This window comes from Nerophis ophidion, linkage group LG03, assembly GCF_033978795.1.
Source record: "Nerophis ophidion isolate RoL-2023_Sa linkage group LG03, RoL_Noph_v1.0, whole genome shotgun sequence".
Lineage (NCBI taxonomy): Eukaryota > Metazoa > Chordata > Actinopteri > Syngnathiformes > Syngnathidae > Nerophis > Nerophis ophidion.
This window is the reverse complement of record NC_084613.1, coordinates 33,689,098-33,710,555: the sequence shown is the minus strand read 5'-3', so window position 1 is coordinate 33,710,555 and position 21,458 is coordinate 33,689,098. Positions and strand designations below refer to the sequence as shown.

The window sequence follows — 21,458 nt, the reverse complement described above, 5'->3', positions numbered from 1 at the left end:
AAAAATCAAAGATGCGCAAAGATATGTGTGCCAAACTTGTGGCATCATATTCTAAAATACTTGAGGCTATAATTGCTGCCAAAGGTGCATCAACAAAGTATTGAGCAAAAGCTGTGAATACTTAGGCGTATGTGATATTAATCTTTTTTTTTTAACAAGTACATATATATCTTTTTTTTCACATTGTTGTTATTTGGTATTCTCTGTAAAACTTTGAGAACAAAAATGAATCATGCAGCTGAGATAGGCTCCAGCGACCCCAAACGGGACAAGCGGTAGGAAATGGATGGATGGACGGCATAACAAAATGTGTAGAAAGTGAATACTTTCTGGATGCACGATATACAGTAAAAATGAGTACATGAGCTGGACAAAGTAAAAAGCTAAAAAACCAACCTCTTCCATATGGAAAAGGGGGGGGACTTTTTTCATCATGCCACATTCCAAGTTGTGGAATTTATCAGCATCTCTGTCTGATTCAACTCAACACATTTGACTTGTTCATTTTATTAATAGCTGGCCTGCTGTGCCTCCCTGGTGTTGTTTATAGAGTAATGGAGTTCACCCTGGCATTGGCACCCTTTCGTTACATAGAGTATTGATTGGGAATCGTCACCCCAAAGAATTGGAGTGAAATCAAAAGTTGTTGTAAGTTTTACATCCCTGGTGAAACCCAATTGAGTAAGTCGGCATGTAATTTTTTTTTTTTTTGTATCACAAAAGAATACAAACGATTTGAAAAAAAATGTGCGACGAGGACTACAGAATGTGACTCTAATGCAGCATATTACCTACCACCTTCCTGGCTGCTCAGCACAATATGGCTCAAGCCAGGAAGAGGAATGAAAATGAGTTCTTAGAAACTCACCTCCCAGGCATATTTTAACAGCGAGTGCAACATTTATTGCTTTTAAGTCTTACTTTTCAGCAATCAACTTCTTTCTCCACGTCCTTAAATAATACAATTCCATCACGAGTCATCCAAGGACAACACTTTTGATTAAATTTGCATATTTGCAACTGCAACTTGGGCATAATAGAATGTTACTTGAAACATTACCTTGTGGTGCAGGTGGTTTTAGAATAGCTGCAGTTTGACGTTGGAACAGATTCATTTTGTTCACATTATGTCAAATGGTGACATTAAAGCGACTTTTTAGGCTGCACTGCACTTCTTCAAAGCTGAGAAGTCCCAATAAGGGGTTGGTTTTCCTGTTGCCTCATTTTGCCCCTGACTTGGCACCGTGTCCTCCTCATGCAGTACCAGGAAGAAGAGGCGGCAGAGGAATTCAAGATATCCAGTTTTGTCACAATGGTACAAGACTGCCATCGCATCGGTGTGCCCTACAGCTCCCTGGGTATACAGTACTTGACTACATTCAACATATTACATGTACTGCATTGTTACTTACGCTCGCTTCATGTGACTTTCAGGACACGTGCAAAAGTTTGACATCTTCATGGTGGAGAAGTGGCCCCTAATCCAAGCCTTTGCTCTGGAGGGCATCGGCGGAGGAAGCTTTTTCACCATGAAATATAAGGTGTGATGTGTTTTATTGTCTGAATTCATCTTTTAGATCTTGCTCCACTTTAGCGGTCACTTCCTGTTTTCCTCAGTTGTCAGACATGAGCGAGCAGCTGTGGCAGCTTTACAGCCGACTGGACTCTGTGTCTTTGGACCAGCTGCTAGCCCAGGTATTCAGTAAAACTAATAGGACGCTGCCACCATCTATAAAAATGGTATTTGTGGTCCAATGTGATGTGCTTTACACTGTTGTCTCTTCCAGGATTTGAGCAGCTTTGAGAGGCAGTGGAGCAGCTTTTTCTCCCGCATGGATCTAGAGAGTCACATGTCCATCTTGGATCTGTCGGAGGCTCAAGCAGGAGAGGTAAGACGACACGCTACAACAAATAAAGTTCTTGTATGTGCATGGTGCACCTGGAAAGTAGACAGTGGTACAGCGCTTTACATTTCCCACATTTTTTTATTTTACAGTCTTATTACAAAATAGAAGGCATTAATTTTTATCGTCAAAATTCCACAGACAATACCCCAGAATGACAATTTAAAAATGTTTTTTAAAAATGTCTTTTGAAAATGTATTAAAAATAAAAAACGAAAATACATGTACGTAAGTGTTCAGAGCTTTTTGGTCAATACTACTGATGCATCTTTGGCAGCAATTACAGCCTCAAATCTTTTTGACTACGATGCCACATGTAAGGACACTAGCTTTGTTTGCATTAGCTAATATGCCAACACGTTTACAAGTGTCTGTGTTGGTATTATTAACTTACAACGGCATTATTCGGGAGATGGGAGGGGGCGGGGTTGAGGGGTGTTGATGTGGGTGGGGTTACAGAGGCGGGATTTGATGGTAGCGTCTCGGATGCGTTAGTGCTGCATGGGTTTCTGGGTATTTGTTCTGTTGTGTTTATGTTGTTACGGTGCGGATGTTCTCCCGAAATGTGTTTGTCATTCTTGTATGTGTGTAAAAGGCGCATATATGATGCGGCTGGGCTCCAGGAAAAGCGAACATGGCAACAGGCAGTGCCTTTATGGCACGCCCCTAATATTGTTGTACGGGTGGAAACCGGGAGAAATTCGGGAGAATAGTTGCCCCGGAGATATTCGGGAGGGGCACTGAAATTCGGGAGTCTCCCGGGAAAATCGGGAGCGTTGGCAAGTATACTGCGGCATATATTCCAGTGCGGCTAATATATGGAAAACATTTTTCTTCTAAAATTTTGTGAATCCAGCTTATATAGTCTGTAAAATTCAGTACATGTAAGTTTTTTTTTTTTTTTGTAGTATTTTATTTTTCATGAATTTTCCCCCCCAAAAGAGCATTTTCACATTGTCTTTATGGGGTGTTGTGTGTAGAATTTTGAGGGAAAAGATTAATTAATTCCATTATGGAATAAAGCTGTATCATACCAAAATATGGAAAAGGTGAAGTGCTGTGAATACCTTCCAGATGCACTGTAGTCTCCATGAAGCAATTTACTTTTCAGGTATTTCGTATGTATTACTCCCACGGACTCATCTCAAGCAACATCTCAGACAAAAGGTCATTTTCTCAGAGTAGAGAAATAATACCGACGCAGGTTTGATGTTAAAAAGTCACTCTTTGTATTTCAAGAAAGGACCGGCAGCCATTCGTGTTGTTTGGGGCACACTCGTCCTCAGAAGACAAGGACAGTTACTCCTTCAACTTCCCCTCTGAGAGTCATCAAGTCCGCAACACGGGACCAACAGGCGGGGCAGCGAGACACATGGTAAGAAGCAGCATGGTACAGGTTTAATGCAGCTGAAGGTTGTTGTAAATCTAGCCCTGCAGCACCACCTAGTGTTGTCATGTGGAAGGAACACTGGCATGACAACATGTCAAGTGTTTGGACACATTTCAACATGCTGCAGTTCATTTTCTCTAAAAAACATGTCACAACACCACATGCCAGTAAATAATTTGTTTGGTTAATGCTTTTTTTGGTGTTTACTTTTAGTTTTTCAATGGTTTTTTAAAGGATTTTTACACTTTCTATCCTCAGATATTGCAATGTGTTGCCCCAAGAGGAGCGTTAGCTTGCTGTCGGACCTATTTCTTTGGAACCACGCACACCCCGTACCTTGGTGAGCCACGGTTTGACATTATTTCAGTCATGATAGTCTAACCTAGTTTGGTGTTAAATTTCAGACTACCGAACCGCATTAGCTCATCTGGTGCTCGTTAAATTTTCATTTATGTCATCCACAGGGGGTCCGCAAACAAAGCCCCAGAAAATGGAAGTCTTGTAGGTGTTTTTTTTTTCCAAAATGTACAATTTTTCTTTTTGAGCAAAACCAGGACTTAATTGCTTGTCACTTCCCAGACTTTTGTCCCGCGTTTACTCAGCTGCGGTGCAAGCGGTTCTCGCAGGAGTCAAATGCTTCTCCAGCACCTCCAGTGTCACAAAGGTGAGAATAAACCCTGCAGTTTTGTCGTTTGTCCTTTGTCCTTCAAGTGCTGTACATAAGAGTTAATGTTGTTCAATGTGGAAATCAGGCTAAAGTTGTAGCGGAGAACACCTTACTGGCCACTTTGGACTCTTCAAATTTAAGTGCATACTGCAGTCTTCTCAGGTATTGCCTGTTTTTTTGGTTTGTTTCTTGCTCAAACTAAAACTGCCATTGCACCTAAACAGTGTCATTTCCGTCCCCAGGAAAAAAATGTATAAATGCCTGGTACAATCAGTTGTATAGTATTTTTTTTGTTATTATTCAAATTGTCCTCCACATTGACCTGATTGCATTTTTGGGGAAATACAACCTAAAATGTGAAATAAAAATATCTTGAACACTGGGAAAATAGTAGTGGTGTCAAAAAAAGAACTGATTTTCGAATATATCGCGATTCCTATTTGTAAAGATTCTTAATCATTTAAAAAAATGGATTTAAAAAAAAAATTTTTTATATACGTATATGTATATTTATGTTTATATATATATATATATATGCACATATATACATACCTATACATAATATATACATATATGTATATACAGACATACATGTATGTATGTATGTATGTGTGTATATATGTATGTATATACATGTGTACACACACATATATATATACGCCGGGGAACGGCGTGGTGCAGTGGGAGAGTGGCCGTGCGCAACCCGAGCGTCTCTGGTTCAATCCCCACCTAGTACCAACCTCGCCACGTCCGTTGTGTCCTGAGCAAGACACTTCACCCTTGCTCCTGATGTGTGCTGGTTAGCGCCTTGCATGGCAGCTCCCTCCATCAGTGTGTGAATGTGTGTGTGAATGGGTAAATGTGTAAGTAGCGTCAAAGCGCTTTGAGTACCTTGAAGGTAGAAAAGCGCTATACAAGTAAAACCCATTTATTATTTATTATATTATGGCTGCAACTAACGATTAATTTGATAATCGATTAATCTGTCGATTATTAGTATTACTACATTTCTATCCTTTCCAATACTTTATTTAAAAAAAACGCGTATCGGCACCATGTCTTTTTGACTTGCCAAATAAAACAAGGCAAGTGTTACAAAAATGTTTTTATTTTAATAAAGTGTGCCATTGTCATGCACAATAGCAATAATTTTGCTTAGGGGAATTTCAAACCTGGCTACTACCTATTCCAACCATTCTGCAATGTCGGCTGCTTAATGTCTTTCCTCTAGTGGCGTGGTCGTAAGGCAGATTGATTTCATGTTCCATTCGTCTCCAATGTAATGGCATGTATTGCCAAGGTGGCTACACTTGTCCACACATCAGTGGTCAGAGCAGTTTTGCTCTGGGTGGCTTTAATATCAGTTTTCACAGCTTGAAATGTCTGCTTCATCTCCATCAGTTTCATAAAATGGGTCCTTGAGGGAAGAGTGTAACCAGGGTTGAGGACGTAAATAATTTTTCTGAAACTGTCATCATCACCATTGATAGTAGCCTCATGTCAGTTAGCAACATATTTAGGACACTTATCAGTCAACACAGCCGCTTGCTGTGGTGTGCACACCTTCTTTTGCAAGAAGTCGCTAATGCTGGCTTGTTTTCTCCTGAAATGAGAGAAACCATATCATGAACGTACATTGTAGCAACATTTTCATGTAACTCAATACATACCCTGTTGATTTATTTAATACTTTCTGATGTAAAAGGCACTTTTTTTCATATCATGGTCACTGCTGCCTAATTTTTCTTGTTATATTGTTCTTTTTACTGTTATATTTTTATTCTTATGTTGCTTTTTTAATATTTTCTTATTGTAATTTTTTCTTTCTCAATTTAAACCCCCACTATTTACTTTTTACTTTTTAAATTCGATCTCAATTCTGTACACTGATACTGGAATTCCAACGTTCCTAAGGGAACTCCCTGAGAGAATCAATAAAAGTTCTATCTATCTATCTATCTATTTATCTGTCTGTCCGTCCGTCCGTCCGTCTATTTATCTATCTATCTATCTAAATACGCCACCACATTTAAGAAAGCTAAATGAAATAAATGGACATTGGGGTTGCAGCATACATCAATAATAACACAGAAATGTAACTCATCAGATCAGAACTGAATCACATATTGTACACGTTTCTGTTGTGAATAATAAAGGATTCATTTTAGGCTGCCTGTGAATAATAGCATGAAATATTCCAGCACCTTCATAACGTTTAGTTATACTAAAGCGTCACTCAAATCTAAATATATTTATTAAATAGCTTTTTGAGGCCCTAAATTGATCCATTATGAAACCAACCTGAGATATTTCTGTCCGTTATGTTTATTTCCCTGCGATGAGGTGGCGACTTGTCCAGGGTGGACCCCGCTTTCTGCCCGATTGTAGCTGAGATAGGCACGTGAGCTGCACATCACACATCATTGGCTGGCTTACTGCCACCTCATGAGACGTAGCCGTAGCGCCGCCCAGCTGCTGTTTTGTACTGTTTTTGTACTTATGTTGATTATTATTTCTCAGTTGTTTGTAAATGTTGCAGTTTATAAATAAAAGTTTAGGAAAGAAATAAAGAAAGAAAGAGAAAAAAATAAAAAAAGCCTCAGCGCATGCGCATTGCATACATCCAACGAATTGATGACTAAATTAATCGCCAACTATTTTTATAATCAATTTAATCGATTAGTTGTTGCAGCCCTAATATATATGTATATATATGTATATGTATATACATACACACACACAAACACACATATATATACCTATATTTCTGATATATATATATACATATATAACATATACACACATATATACATATATACATACTTATACATAATATATGCACATAAACATATATGTATATACATACATGCATATACTTATGTATGTATATATATATATATATATATATATATACATACATATACTTACATATGTATGTATACATATATAAATAAATACATACATATACTTACATATGTATGTATATACATATATATACACACATATATACATACATACATATATATATATAAACACATATATATATACCGTATTTTATATATATATAGTGTATTTTCCGCGCTATAAGGCACACCTAAACACCTCAAATTTGCTCAAAAGCTGGCAGTGCGCCTTATAATCCGGTGCGCCTTATATGTGGACCAATACTGAGCCACAACAGGTCTCGCAACTACGGTAAGAAGCCACTGACTTAATTTGCCCCGTTAGAAGAAGAAATGCGCTTCTTCTTCTACGATAAGCAGCCATCGACTTAATTTTCCCCCGTAGAAGAAGAATCTTCTACGGTAAGCAGCCCCCAACTTCATTTTCCCCCGTAGAAGAAGAAGTGCGCTTCTTCTTCTAGGGTAAGCATCCGGCAACTTCCTTTTCCCTCGTAAAAGAAGCGCGCGGTGCATGCTGGGATATATGACCGCGGGAGGCGTGCCGTTTCTGTGTGTTTACGTAAAGACTCCAAAATGGCTCCTATTAAGAGACACGCTTACGACGCAGAGTTTAAACTCAAGGCAATCAGTCACACAGTAGAACACAGGAATAGAGCAGCAGCGAGAGAATTTAACATTAACAGCAGCGACACTGACTCGTTTAATGACGACTTTGACAAGACGTTGGATGCCGTATTCGCCCAATTGTTTGTTTCGAACACTGAATAAGAAGAATTTGAGGGATTCGGGGATGAGGAATAACTTAATAAAGTGAGCTTTACGTGTTTATTTTGTCTTGTGTTGTGTGATATTATCGTTTGAGCAACGTTGATTTATTGGTATATTATTGCTTTGCACTATTTTGAGTGTTACTATATTGTGATTTCACTAACGTTTGATTTACCGTAACAGTATCAGACTGTTTTTTACGTGTTTATTGAATCGGGGAAAATAATAAAACAGCTGTTTATTCATTTTGGGAGTGAACGGATTTGTCAGAACGCTAGTTTGTAATCTATTAATAAAGTTTGCCTGACCTATCTGACTGTTTTGTTGACATTCCCTTTGGCAAAGCTCCATCTAAAGGATGCATAACGTAACCCCAGCCTCTACTGTAGCATCTATTCTATGTTCCTTATAATGCGGTGCGCCTTATATATGAACAAAGGCCAAATAGGCCATTCATTGAAGGTGCAACTTATAATCCGGTGCGCCTTATGGTGCGGAAAATACGGTAGATATATATATGTATATATATATATATATATATATATATATATATATATATATATATATATATATATACAATGTGTGTATATAAAAGCTCACTCCTGTTACCCGAATGAGTCATTTGCGGTTGCAGACCCTTGTACAATAATGGAAAAAAGTTGCCTGAGATGGGTTAATACACATTCTGAATAGTTCAATATGTGTTTCTCAGATTTACAGTTAAAAGACTTTGTTTGTTTGTTTTTGAGAAAGTTACAACAAGCAAATGGCACTGATTTGGTGGAATGCCCAAATGCTCATTTAACGATAGAGAAGGTAGTGTTTGTAAGTGTGTGTGATTCTGCTCTCACTCAGATCCAGATGTGAATTTAACATTCAGGCGGCCAATAAGCAGGGAAGGTGGGTGTTTCAGCATCCAATCAGCGATGAGTTTTGCAAGAAAAGGTCATTTGTTTTGATTTTCTCCTTTTTAGGCTCCTTCCTCTAACTGATGCAGCGAGCCGCTTTGTCATTAAAACAGTAGGTGCCATTTAGATTAAATTAATTTATACCAAGAAGTGTGTGATCCGTCCCCTGGTCTAGAGTCCTTACTTTCTTCCTCAGGCCTCCATGACGGTCCGTGACATTCCAGACCTGCAGGGGGATGGGAGCAACCTGGGCTCCGTGGTCTTCTCTGAAGCTTTCCTTCAGTCCGTTATCAGTATTCAACACAAAGGTGTGACTTCCCGTTGCTGGTGTTTGCAAGTTCTCTTTGCTTGATGTGGCTTCAACTGTCTCGTGTGTTTCCTCCCCTGCAGATGGCACCGTGTCCTCAGACAGCTGCTACACCATCCTGACTGCCGCCGTGCCTCGCTATGCCTGCTGGATGGTACGTGTCAGCACTTCTTGGATGTATGTGGACCGTCGGTGGAAGTTAGCTGCGATCACAGCGGTGAAATGGTTGTTTTTGACGTAGATGGAAGCAGATATCAAGCAGTCTGAGCGGACCCAACAACTCACAAAGGTGAAGTATTATATTAGAAGTACAAACGAGCCACTGCATTAGGTACACGAACACTGAGGTTAAATAAATAAATGATAAATGGGTTGTACTTGTATAGCGCTTTTCTACCTTCAAGGTACTCAAAGCGCTTTGACACTACTTCCACATTTACCCATTCACACACACATTCACACACTGATGGAGGGAGCTGCCATGCAAGGCGCCAACCAGCACCCCATCAGGAGCAACGGTGAAGTGTCTTGCTCAGGACACAACGGACGTGACGAGGTTGGTACTAGGTGGGATTTGAACCAGGGACCCTCGGGTTGCGCACGGCCACTCTCCCACTGCGCCATAATTTTTGTATTCCACTCTACCTAATCAAGTGGTTGACAAAGTCATTTCTACATATGTATGTGCGTGAACAGAATGGAGAAAACACTTGTCTGGGCAGCGCTTTAACCGTAGCGGACGTGGCGTACGTGTTGTCAAGCAGCCATCTGTCAGCACCTGAAGATGGTAAATATGCACGGTGGCATGGGTATCGACTGTCCTTTAATCGTCAAAGTAACCCTTTTATCTGTTTTCAGGTAAGGTCAGCTTCTTCTCCAGAGGATTGCTGTTTGTCCACTCTCAGTACGGAAGCATCTCTCTCTCCCAGGAACACATCAGCACCATCAGATTCTATGACCCGGTAAGCCGTCATGTCATATTTTGAGTTCATGAGCCCTGCAAAAGCCTCACATTTTATGACCCTCCTTCTAACAGGACCCCAGTGCGGTCTTGTCTCTCTTTGTGGACTACAAGAACAGCCTGCTGCCCCACTTGCCCTTCCCCCTCCACTGCTCTGAACAGTGCCTGGTATTTGCCCTTCAACCCAAGTCAAAGAGCTACAGGTGCTTCTACTCCAAGGTAACCCCACCACCACCACCTTAAAGGGGATCTGCACTTTTTTTGGACTATTACCTATCGTTCACAACCGTTATGAGAGACAATATCACATATGTCTTTTTTGGGGGGATTTGAATTATTAAAAACGCTTGGAAGATGTGGCTGATGGGCGCCACCGTTGTAGCCTTTAAAAACCTCAAAATAAACTTTAAAACCCTCCATCAACGTTTTATATACAGATTGCAAGTAAATATATGATGTAGTAACAAACACCTTCAAAACAATATGTAATATGTTCAATATACACACTGCAAGTATATTTATAATGTAGTAACAGACATCTTCATAAAAATACGTAATATGTTTTACAGACACACTGCAAGTGTATATATAATGTAGTAACAATATGTAATATGTACAATATACACACTGCAAGTATATGTTTGTATATTGTACATATATAATGTAGTAACAGACACCTTCATAACAATATGTAATGTGTACAATATTTACCGTATTTTGATAATTTTACTCATTGCCGGTATGCCGACTAATTTCTTCCGCTCATTGGTTACCTTTTCCATAGCAGCGCTCGTCAGACTTCTGGCAAAAAATGTGTGTTCCTACTCTCGATAACAAAGGGCGGATGTGTGATCTATTGATGGGAGAATCAATAACGGACAACTAAGACAACTATTTTTGGACAAATGAAGATTCACAAGCTTAACTTTTTGAAGCTGAATATACAGAGGATGAGCTACTGCTTCGAGAAGCAAGCACAAAGAAAGGGTGGGACGTTGGAGCAGACGGAAGAGAGCAAGGTGAATGTGACTTTGGCGCTGTAAATGTTAGTTAGTGGATGAGACTCTCGCTGCTGTCGTGGATCCGCATTGAACTGAACTCTCGCGGCTGTGTTGGAGCCACTGTGGATTGAACTTTCACAGTATCATGTTAGACCCGCTCGACATCCATTGCTTTCAGTCCCCTAGAGGGGGGGTTGCCCACATTTGAGGTCCTCTCCAAGGTTTCTCATAGTCAGCATTGTCACTGGCGTCCCACTGGGTGTGAATTCTCCCTGCCCACTGGGTGTGAGTTTTCCTTGCCCTTATGTGGGTTCTTCCGAGGATGTTGTAGTCGTAATGGTTTGTACAGTCCTTTGAGACATTTGTGATTTAGGGCTATATAAATAAACATTGATTGATTGATTGAAGTTAAGTTAAAGTACCAATGATTGTCACACACACACTAGGTGTGGTGAAATTTGTCCTCTGCATTTGACCCATCCCCTTGATCACCCCCTGGGAAGTGAGGGGAGCAGCGGTGCCACGCCCGGGAATCATTTATGGTGATTCAACCCCCAATTCCAACCTTTGATGCTGAGCGCCAAGCAGGGAGGCAAAGAGTCCCATTTTTTCATAGTCTTTGGTATGACTCGGCCGGGGTTTGAACTCACAACCTACCGATCTCAGGACGGACACTCTAACCACTATGCCTCTGAGTAGGTTGGAAAGCGGAAATGTGGAACTTGGAGCCATGCTATTTCGACATATATGGAGTGTTTACCCAAATAAACCAGAAAAAAACGTCCCTAGCCAGCTGGACCAATGCACAACTGTGCATTGAGTGAGTCCCACTTTAATAGTAAATGAAATGGGTCGTACTTGTATAGCGCTTTTCTACCCGTTTTTAAGGAGCCCAAAGCGCTTTGACAGTATTTCCACATTCGCCCATTCACAGACACATTCACACACTGACGGCGGGAGCTGCCATGCAAGGCGCTCACTAGGACCAATCAGGAGCAAGGGTGAAGTGTCTTGCCCAAGGACACAACGGATGTGACTAGGATGGTAGAAGGGGTGGATTGAACCAGTTACCCTCAGATTACTGGCACAGCCACTCTACCAACTTGCCACGCCGTCCCCCATCCCCGATCATGTTACATGCAGCACGTCATGCGTTTTATTACAACTTCAGTACATACGCTGTCTAACTAGCTGTGGACAAAAAAATCATGAAATGTTGGCTAATACTTTACAGATACTTTAAAATGATTGTTCATGTTTTTCAGTCAGTGTAGATTGGTGTTCTAGTACAGTGGTTCTCAACCTTTTTTCAGTGATGTACCCCCTGTGAGCATTTGTTTAAATCCAAGTACCCACTAATCAGCAAAGCATTTTTGGTTGAAAAAAGAGACAAAGAAGTAAAATACGGCACTATGTCACAGATTCTGATTTATTAAATTGTATAACAGTGCAAAATATTGCTCATTTGTAGTGGTCTTTCTTGAACTATTTGGAAAAAAGATATAAAAATTACTAAAAACTTGTTGAACAAAAAACAAGTGATTCAATTATAAATAAAGATTTCTACACATAGAAGTAGTGAAGTGAATTATATTTATATAGCGTTTTTCTCTGGTGACTCAAAACACTTTACGTTGTGAAACCCATTATCTAAATTACATTTAAACCGGTATTGTATTCTATTTAGTTGTAAACAAATGGCATTGTGGTCCCCCTCTGTTTCTTTTAGGAATTATTAAAAAGACAGTGTTGTATGTGGGCGACAGGTGACACCTCTGTTCAGGGATGGCTTTTCAACCTTGACATAGATGGGTTTCCTCACTCCTCTTTCGTACCATCCGTCCAGAATCTGTACATTACTGTTCTCAAAGGAGTGCTTGGCCTGAAGAGTTTGCCCGTCTATGCTTCGGTTTAGGGGTTGTTTTGTTTCCCCAATTATATTAATCAGTGCATTCATCATTACACTGTATAGCATACACCAGATTATTTTTGTGGGTGTGGGTTGTCCGGTCTTTAGGATGCACTAGTCTCAGTCTCAGGGACTGGTAGTAGTAGATCCAGAGTGATCGTTTTGCCACACAATACCTCAATGCTAATGAAGGGAATTTACACTTCACAATGACTGTCGTTGACTTTGACAGTAAGATTGCTCGTTTGCATTAAAACAGTTGTTTTTTTCACTATGATAGGGTGAAACCATCCTTGCCCAGGCTCACTCTTGTGGCTCTGGAGTTAAATATTTGGGCTTTTTTGGGATGAAGCCTACCCGGATGAGAGGCTCAACGTCTTCTAAGACAAACCAAACAGTCCTGTTGCAATCGATTGAATGCTATGAAAACAGTGTTTCATTGTTTTGCACCATGTGCTACAACGTGGTAAAACTCAAGCAAAGTCATCACTTATCGACAGCAAAACTTGCACTGAGGCAGACACAGCCATGACTGAAGCTGGAACTAAACGAACAAAACCTGAACACCAATCACTTTTATTGCTCTAGAAAGCCTTGTAATGTTGTGAGGAAGTACACTGCGGTGCGATATGAGTTTAAATAAATCTGCGAGGCTGCTCGTACCTCAAAAAGCTCATATTTCGAAACTAATGTTGCTTGTTGAAATTTATTTAAATTAAAATGTTTTCCGGACTACAGAGAGCACCGGTATTTTAGCCACACCCACTAATTAAAAATAAAAATGTTTTCATATATTAGCCGCACTGGACTGTAAGCCACAGCTATATACTTTGCAAAATTAGTTATTTACACAGAAAAATAAGTGTTCATTATCACACCTTAATTATTTTCCAAAGTGTATGTAACGGCAGTAAAACGGCTGATCAAACAAAACAGAAGTCATTGTCGTGGACCCACTAGCTGCGGAAGCTAGCTCTCCAGCCAGCTAAACCGACTAATTAACTGCAAGGTGACGTTTCGGTGAATTCACTGCAGAATTTTTGAAACTGAAACCATACAAAAAGAATGCCGTTGTAAGTTAATAATACAAACACAGACACTCGTAAACGTGTTGGCATATTATTTAGTGCTGACAATGCTAACATCATTACATTACGATAGGACATATAGATATGCATGAAAACCCTCCCACATACATCACACATGGGACAGTTTAGTAAGTAAGATTTGTTTTAGTTATATTGTCAAACTTATTACAAACATCGTTTGGATTGATGAATGAAGAATCCATACAAGAAGAACCGCTATTGCCGAAAGACTAAATGACTAAAAAGACTAAAAAGCACTACTGATAGGACACTGCAGCACCTGCAAAGAGCGAACTCGTCCAAAAGATGGCGCCATAGCACAAAAATAAAACCTGTTCTCACTGTATTTGCGTGTTTGTTTTTGGAAAACTTTTTTATGGCCTCAGTGAAGACCAATCCATAAATTAACCGCAGTTTTATAAACTGCAGGATCCAAAGTGCAGGAAAAAAGTAGCGACTTGCAGTCCAGAATTTACAGTAATTATTTTCTGTGATGTACCCTCCCAAAACACAACCATTTAAGATCTACGTGCCTTTTAAACATGCCCTTAAAAAAGAACAACAAACTTTTCAAAAAAAGTACAATAGTTTTATAAAGTAGTTGTATAACATTTACTTTAGAGCGTGTACTCCTACGGTATTTCTTCCAAGGTGCTTCTCCATCAAACACACCGTCAGCAGCTTATGCATATTTTAATGGATAAATGTGGCTTTTTCTAATGTTGCATGTTAAACGAAGCATTTGTAGCATGAAGAGCGAGATGGCGTTGCTTACGCTGGTTTCGTGACACATTAACATGATGACGCCTTTCGTGTTCCTTATTATAAGACGCAAAGCCACACGTTGTCCTCATTAAAATCCTCATTGAATGTGTCAAATGTTTACTACCCACCACCTTTAGGTTTTGCCAGAGTGGCAAAGGACTGAATCGGGACTTGCCGTGCACTCGGTGGACCAGGATCAGTTGACGTGGAGCCACAAAAACATGTATGATTCACTTCTGTCTTCCAATATTGTACCATGCCTAAAATACATGTAGATGAGTTTTGGAGCACAGAATTCTCAGAGTTGTTTAATTGGAAATGTCTCTCCCAGGCACAGCAGGCTGCAGCAGCTGCATGATGACCAGGAGCCTCCAGTTGCCAAACGCAGAGGCACCCTTAAGACATTACAATCACATTTGCCAGAGCAGGACTTGTTAGTACTCACACAAACATCTCAGTTATTTGCAATCCCATTTCTCATGGCCTCCATGCACCTGTGTCAGGTTTCTGCAGCACTTTTCCCTGAGCAGCATCGGTGAAGAGCCAATATTGTCCGACCATCTGGGGGCCCTCTTCCCTTCCGTAGATCTGAGCAGAAACTCCAGTAGACAGAAAGACGCCAAGGTGAGCTTCTGAAGCTGCAACATTTTGTTGCAACATAATGTTGCTGACACTGTGGTGTTTTCTGGGGGGTAAAGGTCATCATCACCATTCTTAGCGGGGTGCCGGGGAGCCACAAGAAGACACTCTGCAACTTCCTGGTTCGGCTGAACAGAGAATACGGAGGGTAGGGCAATATGTTTTATGGATACTTTAACAGTGTTGTATGGTGAAGAAACCAGACACGCTGAGGCTGAGTCCCTCACTGTAGCACTGGGCCACGGACTTCCTGATCAACATGCTCGCAGTTGACAAACAAGAGCAAGGGACATTTTAACTTTGTAATCGTTCAAATCCGACGAGAAATATGAGATATGTAGAAGTTTGTATATCACCCATTCATTTTCAATCAGGAAAAATTGTGGTTATTCTAGGTAATGCTGGGAACCGGAAAACATGCTGGTTTATATTTTAAGAATGAGTGGAGTGGATGTTGGAACGGTTCAAATTGGGTGAGAAATGTGGGAGTTGTAGAACTTTGAAAATCCCTATTCATTTGAAGGGGAATTTCCTGGACATTTGTAAAAGCAGGAATTTTGTGAAGAATGCCACATAGCACAATTGCCCTGAGTGAAATGACTGGTTTGGCGTTTGAATTTTGTGAATCAGTGAAAATATGTGGAGGTAGTAACAAATTTCTTATCAGAGAATAGCTCACACAGAAAAACAGTACAACTGGAAAAACTGGTCATGTTTCTAGCTTGAAGGTCCTGACTAAGATGAACATACCCATCCATCTATCACCCTCAACACTGGGAAGTGTGCTCCTCTTAACAAAACTGACTTATGGCTCCACTGCTAAATTATATTTTTATTGTGAAGTTTGTGGACGTCACAGTGAGAGTGGGACAACAATAAGTCCGAGTACAAAGAGGAGGTAGAACATTTGGTGGATTGGTGCGACCAAGGGGAAGATGGGGGTTTCAGGAAGGTCGGACACCCTCATTATTCTCTGAAAAGCGGTGCAGCAGATGTGGAAGTGGTATCTTGGTTATTATATGTCCATGCAGCCACAACACTTTATATCTGCTCAAGAAGGTATATACTTCTTCAGGAAGCTGGGGCATGCTGGCCCAGGGAGCTCCGTCCTTAAGAGCTTCTAAAGATGTGTGGTGGGGAACATAACGGTGTTCCACACAGCAGCTCAACGGCAGAGGAGGTGAAAGCCGCTCAGAAGATCCCCTCATTTTTTCTTTGACAAAGGCTAAGTAGCCCCTCGTAATGTCTAATAAAAAGACTATAGATAAACGTTATCCAGACATTTAAAGACAAATATATATATTTTTTTATCTTTAATAATTTCAACTTGACAGCTTTTTGTCATTACTTGATGCCTTTATCTCTATTTTTACATTTTGATAGAGGGAGGTTTTTTTTAATTATAATTTCTTTAGGTTATGTACATTTATATGTATAAGTAGATGATGTATCGGAACAGATACATTAAGAGTTTGAGCAGAAATATGTCTTATAGGAATTAACTATACACAATAGCACATTAACAAAATGCTATGACTTTGGTTGATTGATTGATTGATTGATTGATTGATTGATTGAGACTTTTATAAGTAGATTGCACAGTACAGTTCATATTCCTGCAATTGACCACTAAATGGTAACACCCGAATAAGTTTTTCAACTTGTTTAAGTCAGGGTCCACGTTAATGAATTTATGGTAACACACAAATGATTTTTGAAGTAATACTTTTGTGACATGAAAAAAACACAAGTAATGTAAAAAAAACAGGGTGTTTACTTTTTGATATCAAAATAAAACACAAAGCAGTTTGGCTAATGAAGATGAAGTCTAATAAACAAGCTTTGTTATCCTCCAACGCCTCCCTAGTGTTTCAGTACAACAGTTTGGCCAACAAAAAAACCCAGGAGGGATACCTCTCACGTCGAATACACAATTTTCACAGCCTGCGTTCAATTCGGAGAGGTGCCAAAACCTTTAAGCTGTTATTGATGTTATTTGAACAGCGTTACAGTTTGCATTTAAATAAAGGAGTGAACATCCCATTAAACAAACTAAAGACTTTATAAAGAAGTTGTGACAACGTTCACGACACATCGCCTGCTGCAAAACATCAAATAGTTTTCTCCTTCGCTGTATACTTTCAGTGTGGGACAAGTGTGTCTTGTCTCCAATATTGTCCACACCTGTCTTCATCTAAACACAGCAATGCGCTCTTAAACAAATGCTGGCAAGCGAGGGAAAATGATGTTAAACCAAGCGCTCGGCCCCGTTTACTCCGAGGGGATATCTCGACAGCAAAGTCGGTGTCATGGGTCCACCATGATTATCAAGCCAAACACCGCTGGTGCACATGCGCCTGACATCGTGTTGCCGAAAATGCATTAATAAATGAAGGTTTTTCGGTAATTAAAAAATTAAACGGTATTATAAACCATCTAAAATTTTATCGCAAATTATCATTATATTGTTTATTGTTACATCCCTCGTCCATTAACAAGTAAAAAGTCAAGGGCGGTCACGGCATGTTCTTGCCGCAAATGTTGGTCAAGTTTTTGGCCATTACGGCGAAAGACGAGGGCAGTCGCAGCAGTTGCCTTGGTTAAATTTGAGCCCTGATAGTTATAACCTACTTTACTTATAGTATATTTAAATTATTGTATACATACTATCGTTCTTGTGTTCCGCTAAATCTGAGATCACTGGTAATAAAAATGTGTCATATCCTCTGCCTCATGTAGTTTCTAAACAGTCTGTGTCCAAAGCACATGAGAGCTGGTGAATGTGTTTTTGTGCAGTGACTGTTGTGATCCTACTGTACACTTGAGTGGCTGTAGACCAGGGGTGTCAAACCTGCAAGTTCAGTTTGCTAAATATAAAAATTAGCTGCATTTTCTAATTAAAAGAAACTGCTTTTCTAAATGTGTCCACTGGATGTCGTTATAACAATTTAAGTGTAACCCACGTCACACATAACAGTGTTTGAAGATGACGGTCAGCTGACTTTAAGCGCCCACTGGAATGGCTGTTGCTACTCCAATCAGTCCTGTTGTGTTTGGCAGAAGATGGCAGCAGTATCAATGCACAATACCTTCTTTCATTGTAAATGATCAACTCAACGGATAAAATAACGAAACTGTAAGATGCAAAGACTTAAGTCAACATGAGTTCCATGCGGCGCTTGCAATTGGTTGAATGCACGATGCGCACCCTGAACTCCATTGTAAAAATGTGTGTTTTTACATTTGTAATCTGTTCTTTTTTATTTTATGCTTAAATCTACCATGTTCACACTGGTTACGCTTGTAGTTATGATACCTTGATTTCGGCTAAGGTGTCATTTAGATAATTGTTATGTTTATATTGTAATTGGGGGCAGCACGGTGGAAGAGGGCTTAGTGCGTCTGCCTCACAATACGAAGGTCCTGAGTAGTCCTGGGTTCAATCCCGGGCTCGGGAACTTTCTGTGTGGAGTTTGCATATTCTCCCCGTGACTACTCCGGCTTCCTCCCACTTCCAAAGACATGCACCTGGGGATAGGTTGATTGGCAACACTAAATTGGCCCTAGTGTGTAAATGTGAGTGTGAATGTTGTCTGTCTATCTATGTTGGCCCTCCGATGAGGTGGCGACTTGTCCAGGGTGTACGCCGCCTTATGCCCGATTGTAGCTTGGATAGGTACCTGCGCCCCCCGCCACCCCAAAGGGAATAATGGGTAGAAAATGGATGGATGGATATTGTAATTGTAATATTTGAATAATCATAAATGAATATGTTGTGGCAGTTGGGGATGTCACCTACGTGGCACTTTGAGAAAACACTCGGCTGCTTTTCGAAACGTTTTTAATGAACTGGCAACATGATAATTCAAAACAGGAAGTCAATTAATGTTGATTTATGTAGCCCTAAATCACAAGTGTCTCAAAGGGCTGCACAAACCACAACGACATCCTCGGTAGAGCCCACATAAGGGCAAGGAAAAACTCGCCCCAGTGTGACGTCGACAATGATGACTATGAGAAACCTTGGAGAGGACCGCATATGTGGGCAAACCCCCACCCCTAGGGGACCGAAAGCAATGGATGTCGAGCGGATCTAACATGATATTATGAAAGTCCAATCCATAGTGGATCCAACACAACCGCGAAAATCCCGACCAAAGTGGATCAAACACAGTAGCGAGAGTCCTGTCCAAAGTGGAGCCAGCAGGAAACCATCCCAAGCGGCGGCGGATCAGCAGCGCAGAGATGTCCCCAACAATACACAGGCTAGCGGTCCATCCTGGGTCTTGACTCTGGACAAGCGGTCCATCCTGGGTCCCGACTCTGGACAGCCAGTACTTCATCCATGGCCACCGGACCGGACCCCCTCCACAAGGGAGGGGGGGACATAGTAGAAAAAGAAAAGAAACGGCAGATCAACTGGTCTAAAAAGGGGGTTTATTTAAAGGCCAGAGTATAGAAATGAGTTTTAAGATGAGACTTAAATGCTTCTACTGAGGTGGCATCTCGAACTGTTACCGGGAGGGCATTCCAGAGTACTGGAGCCCGAATGAAAAACGCTCTATAGCCCGCAGACTTTTTTCGGGCTCTGGGAATCACTAATAAGCCGGAGTCCTTTTAACGCAGATTTCTTGCCGGGACATATGGTACAATACAATCGGCAAGATAGGCTGGAGCTAGACCGTGTAGTATTTTATACATAAGTAGTAAAACCTTAAAGTCACATCTTAAGTGCACAGGAAGCCAGTGCAGGTGAGCCAGTATAGGCGTAATATGATCAAACTTTGTTGTTCTTGTCAAAAGTCTAGCAGCCGCATTTCGTACCAACTGTTTATTATTTAATACTAGACATGGGGAGACCCGAAAATAATACGTTACAGTAATCGAGACGAGACGTAACAAACGCATGGATAGTGATCGCAGCGCCGTTAGTGGACTAAATGGAGCGAATTTTAGCGATATTACGGAGATGAAAGAAGGCCGTTTTAGTAACACTTTTAAAGTGTGACTCAAACGAAAGAGTTGGGTCGAAGATAATACCCAGATTCTTTACCGAGTCGCCTTGTTTAATCGTTTGGTTGTCAAATGTTAAAGTTGTATTATTAATTAGAGGTCGGTGTCTAGCAGGACCAACAATCAGCGTTTCCGTTTTTTTGGTGTTGAGTTGCAAAAAGTTGGCAAACATCCATTGTTTGATTTCATGAAAACACGTCTCCAGCTGACTACAATCCGGTGTGTTGGTCAGCTTTAGGGGCATGTAGAGTTGGGTGTCATCAGCATAACAGTGAAAGCTAACACTGTATTTGCGTATGATGTCGCCTAGTGGCAGCATGTAGATGCTGAAGAGTGCAGGGCCAAGGACCGAACCCTGGGTCACTCCACACGTTACCTTAACATAGTCCGAGGTCACATTGTTATGGGAAACGCACTGCATCATGTCAGTAAGATAGGAGTTAAACCAAGACAGGGCTAAGTCTGACATACCAATTCTGTTTTGATACGCTCTAATAAAATATTATAATTGACGGTATCGAAAGCAGCGCTAAGATCGAGGAGCAGCAACATAGATGACGCATCAGAATCTATCGTTAGCAATAGATCATTAGTCATTTTTGCGAGGGCTGTCTCCGTAGAGTGATTTGCCCTGAAACCGGATTGAAGGTTTCACATAGATTGTTAGATGCTAAGTGTTCATCTAGCTGCTCTGCCAATTTTTTCGAGGATTTTCGATATAAAGGGAAGGTACTTTACCATGAGGTCAGGATCGAGGTTAGGTCTTTTAAGGAGAGGATAATAACCGCTTTTTTGAATGCTAGGGGAACAGTGCCAGAGAAAAGTGATAAGTTTATAATATTTAGCACTGATGGACCTATTTATACAAAGAGCTCCTTGATAAGTTTCCCAGGAAGTGAGTCAAGTAAGCATGCCATCCATCCATCCATTTACTACCGCTTATTCCCTTTCGGGGTCGCGGGGGGCGCTGGCGCCTATCTCAGCTACAATCGGGCGGAAGGCAGGGTACACCCTGGACAAGTCGCCACCTCATCGCAGGGCATTTACACGTTGTAACAAATCTTCTAATGTTATTTCATCAAAACGAGAGAAACTTTTTTGAAGGGCAGTATCCGCCGTATATACAGTGTTAATAGAACCCAGTTGTAGCTGGGACGCATTGTCTTTAATCTCCTTTCTAATGAGTTCAATTTCAATTCATAAAGTCATCTGCCGAGTGGATGAAGCTACTGGAA

At 40.7% G+C, this 21,458-nt stretch overlaps 1 protein-coding gene across 1 annotated transcript in view; it reads left to right on the top strand.

The window, feature by feature from the left end:
• Positions 1–21,458, top strand: part of dnaaf9 (dynein axonemal assembly factor 9) — a 70,613-nt gene that overhangs the window by 9,576 nt on the left and 39,579 nt on the right. The window contains exons 5-26 of the mRNA XM_061894965.1: positions 1,262–1,358; positions 1,435–1,541; positions 1,618–1,695; positions 1,788–1,889; positions 3,016–3,071; positions 3,144–3,279; positions 3,553–3,634; positions 3,759–3,795; positions 3,874–3,958; positions 4,047–4,123; positions 8,488–8,532; positions 8,607–8,652; positions 8,737–8,848; positions 8,931–9,001; positions 9,089–9,136; positions 9,544–9,634; positions 9,706–9,809; positions 9,884–10,027; positions 14,709–14,794; positions 14,903–15,004; positions 15,075–15,195; positions 15,270–15,358. Coding sequence (XP_061750949.1) covers positions 1,262–1,358; positions 1,435–1,541; positions 1,618–1,695; positions 1,788–1,889; positions 3,016–3,071; positions 3,144–3,279; positions 3,553–3,634; positions 3,759–3,795; positions 3,874–3,958; positions 4,047–4,123; positions 8,488–8,532; positions 8,607–8,652; positions 8,737–8,848; positions 8,931–9,001; positions 9,089–9,136; positions 9,544–9,634; positions 9,706–9,809; positions 9,884–10,027; positions 14,709–14,794; positions 14,903–15,004; positions 15,075–15,195; positions 15,270–15,358 — 1,916 coding nt within the window. The remainder of the gene's footprint in view (positions 1–1,261; positions 1,359–1,434; positions 1,542–1,617; positions 1,696–1,787; positions 1,890–3,015; positions 3,072–3,143; positions 3,280–3,552; positions 3,635–3,758; positions 3,796–3,873; positions 3,959–4,046; positions 4,124–8,487; positions 8,533–8,606; positions 8,653–8,736; positions 8,849–8,930; positions 9,002–9,088; positions 9,137–9,543; positions 9,635–9,705; positions 9,810–9,883; positions 10,028–14,708; positions 14,795–14,902; positions 15,005–15,074; positions 15,196–15,269; positions 15,359–21,458) is intronic.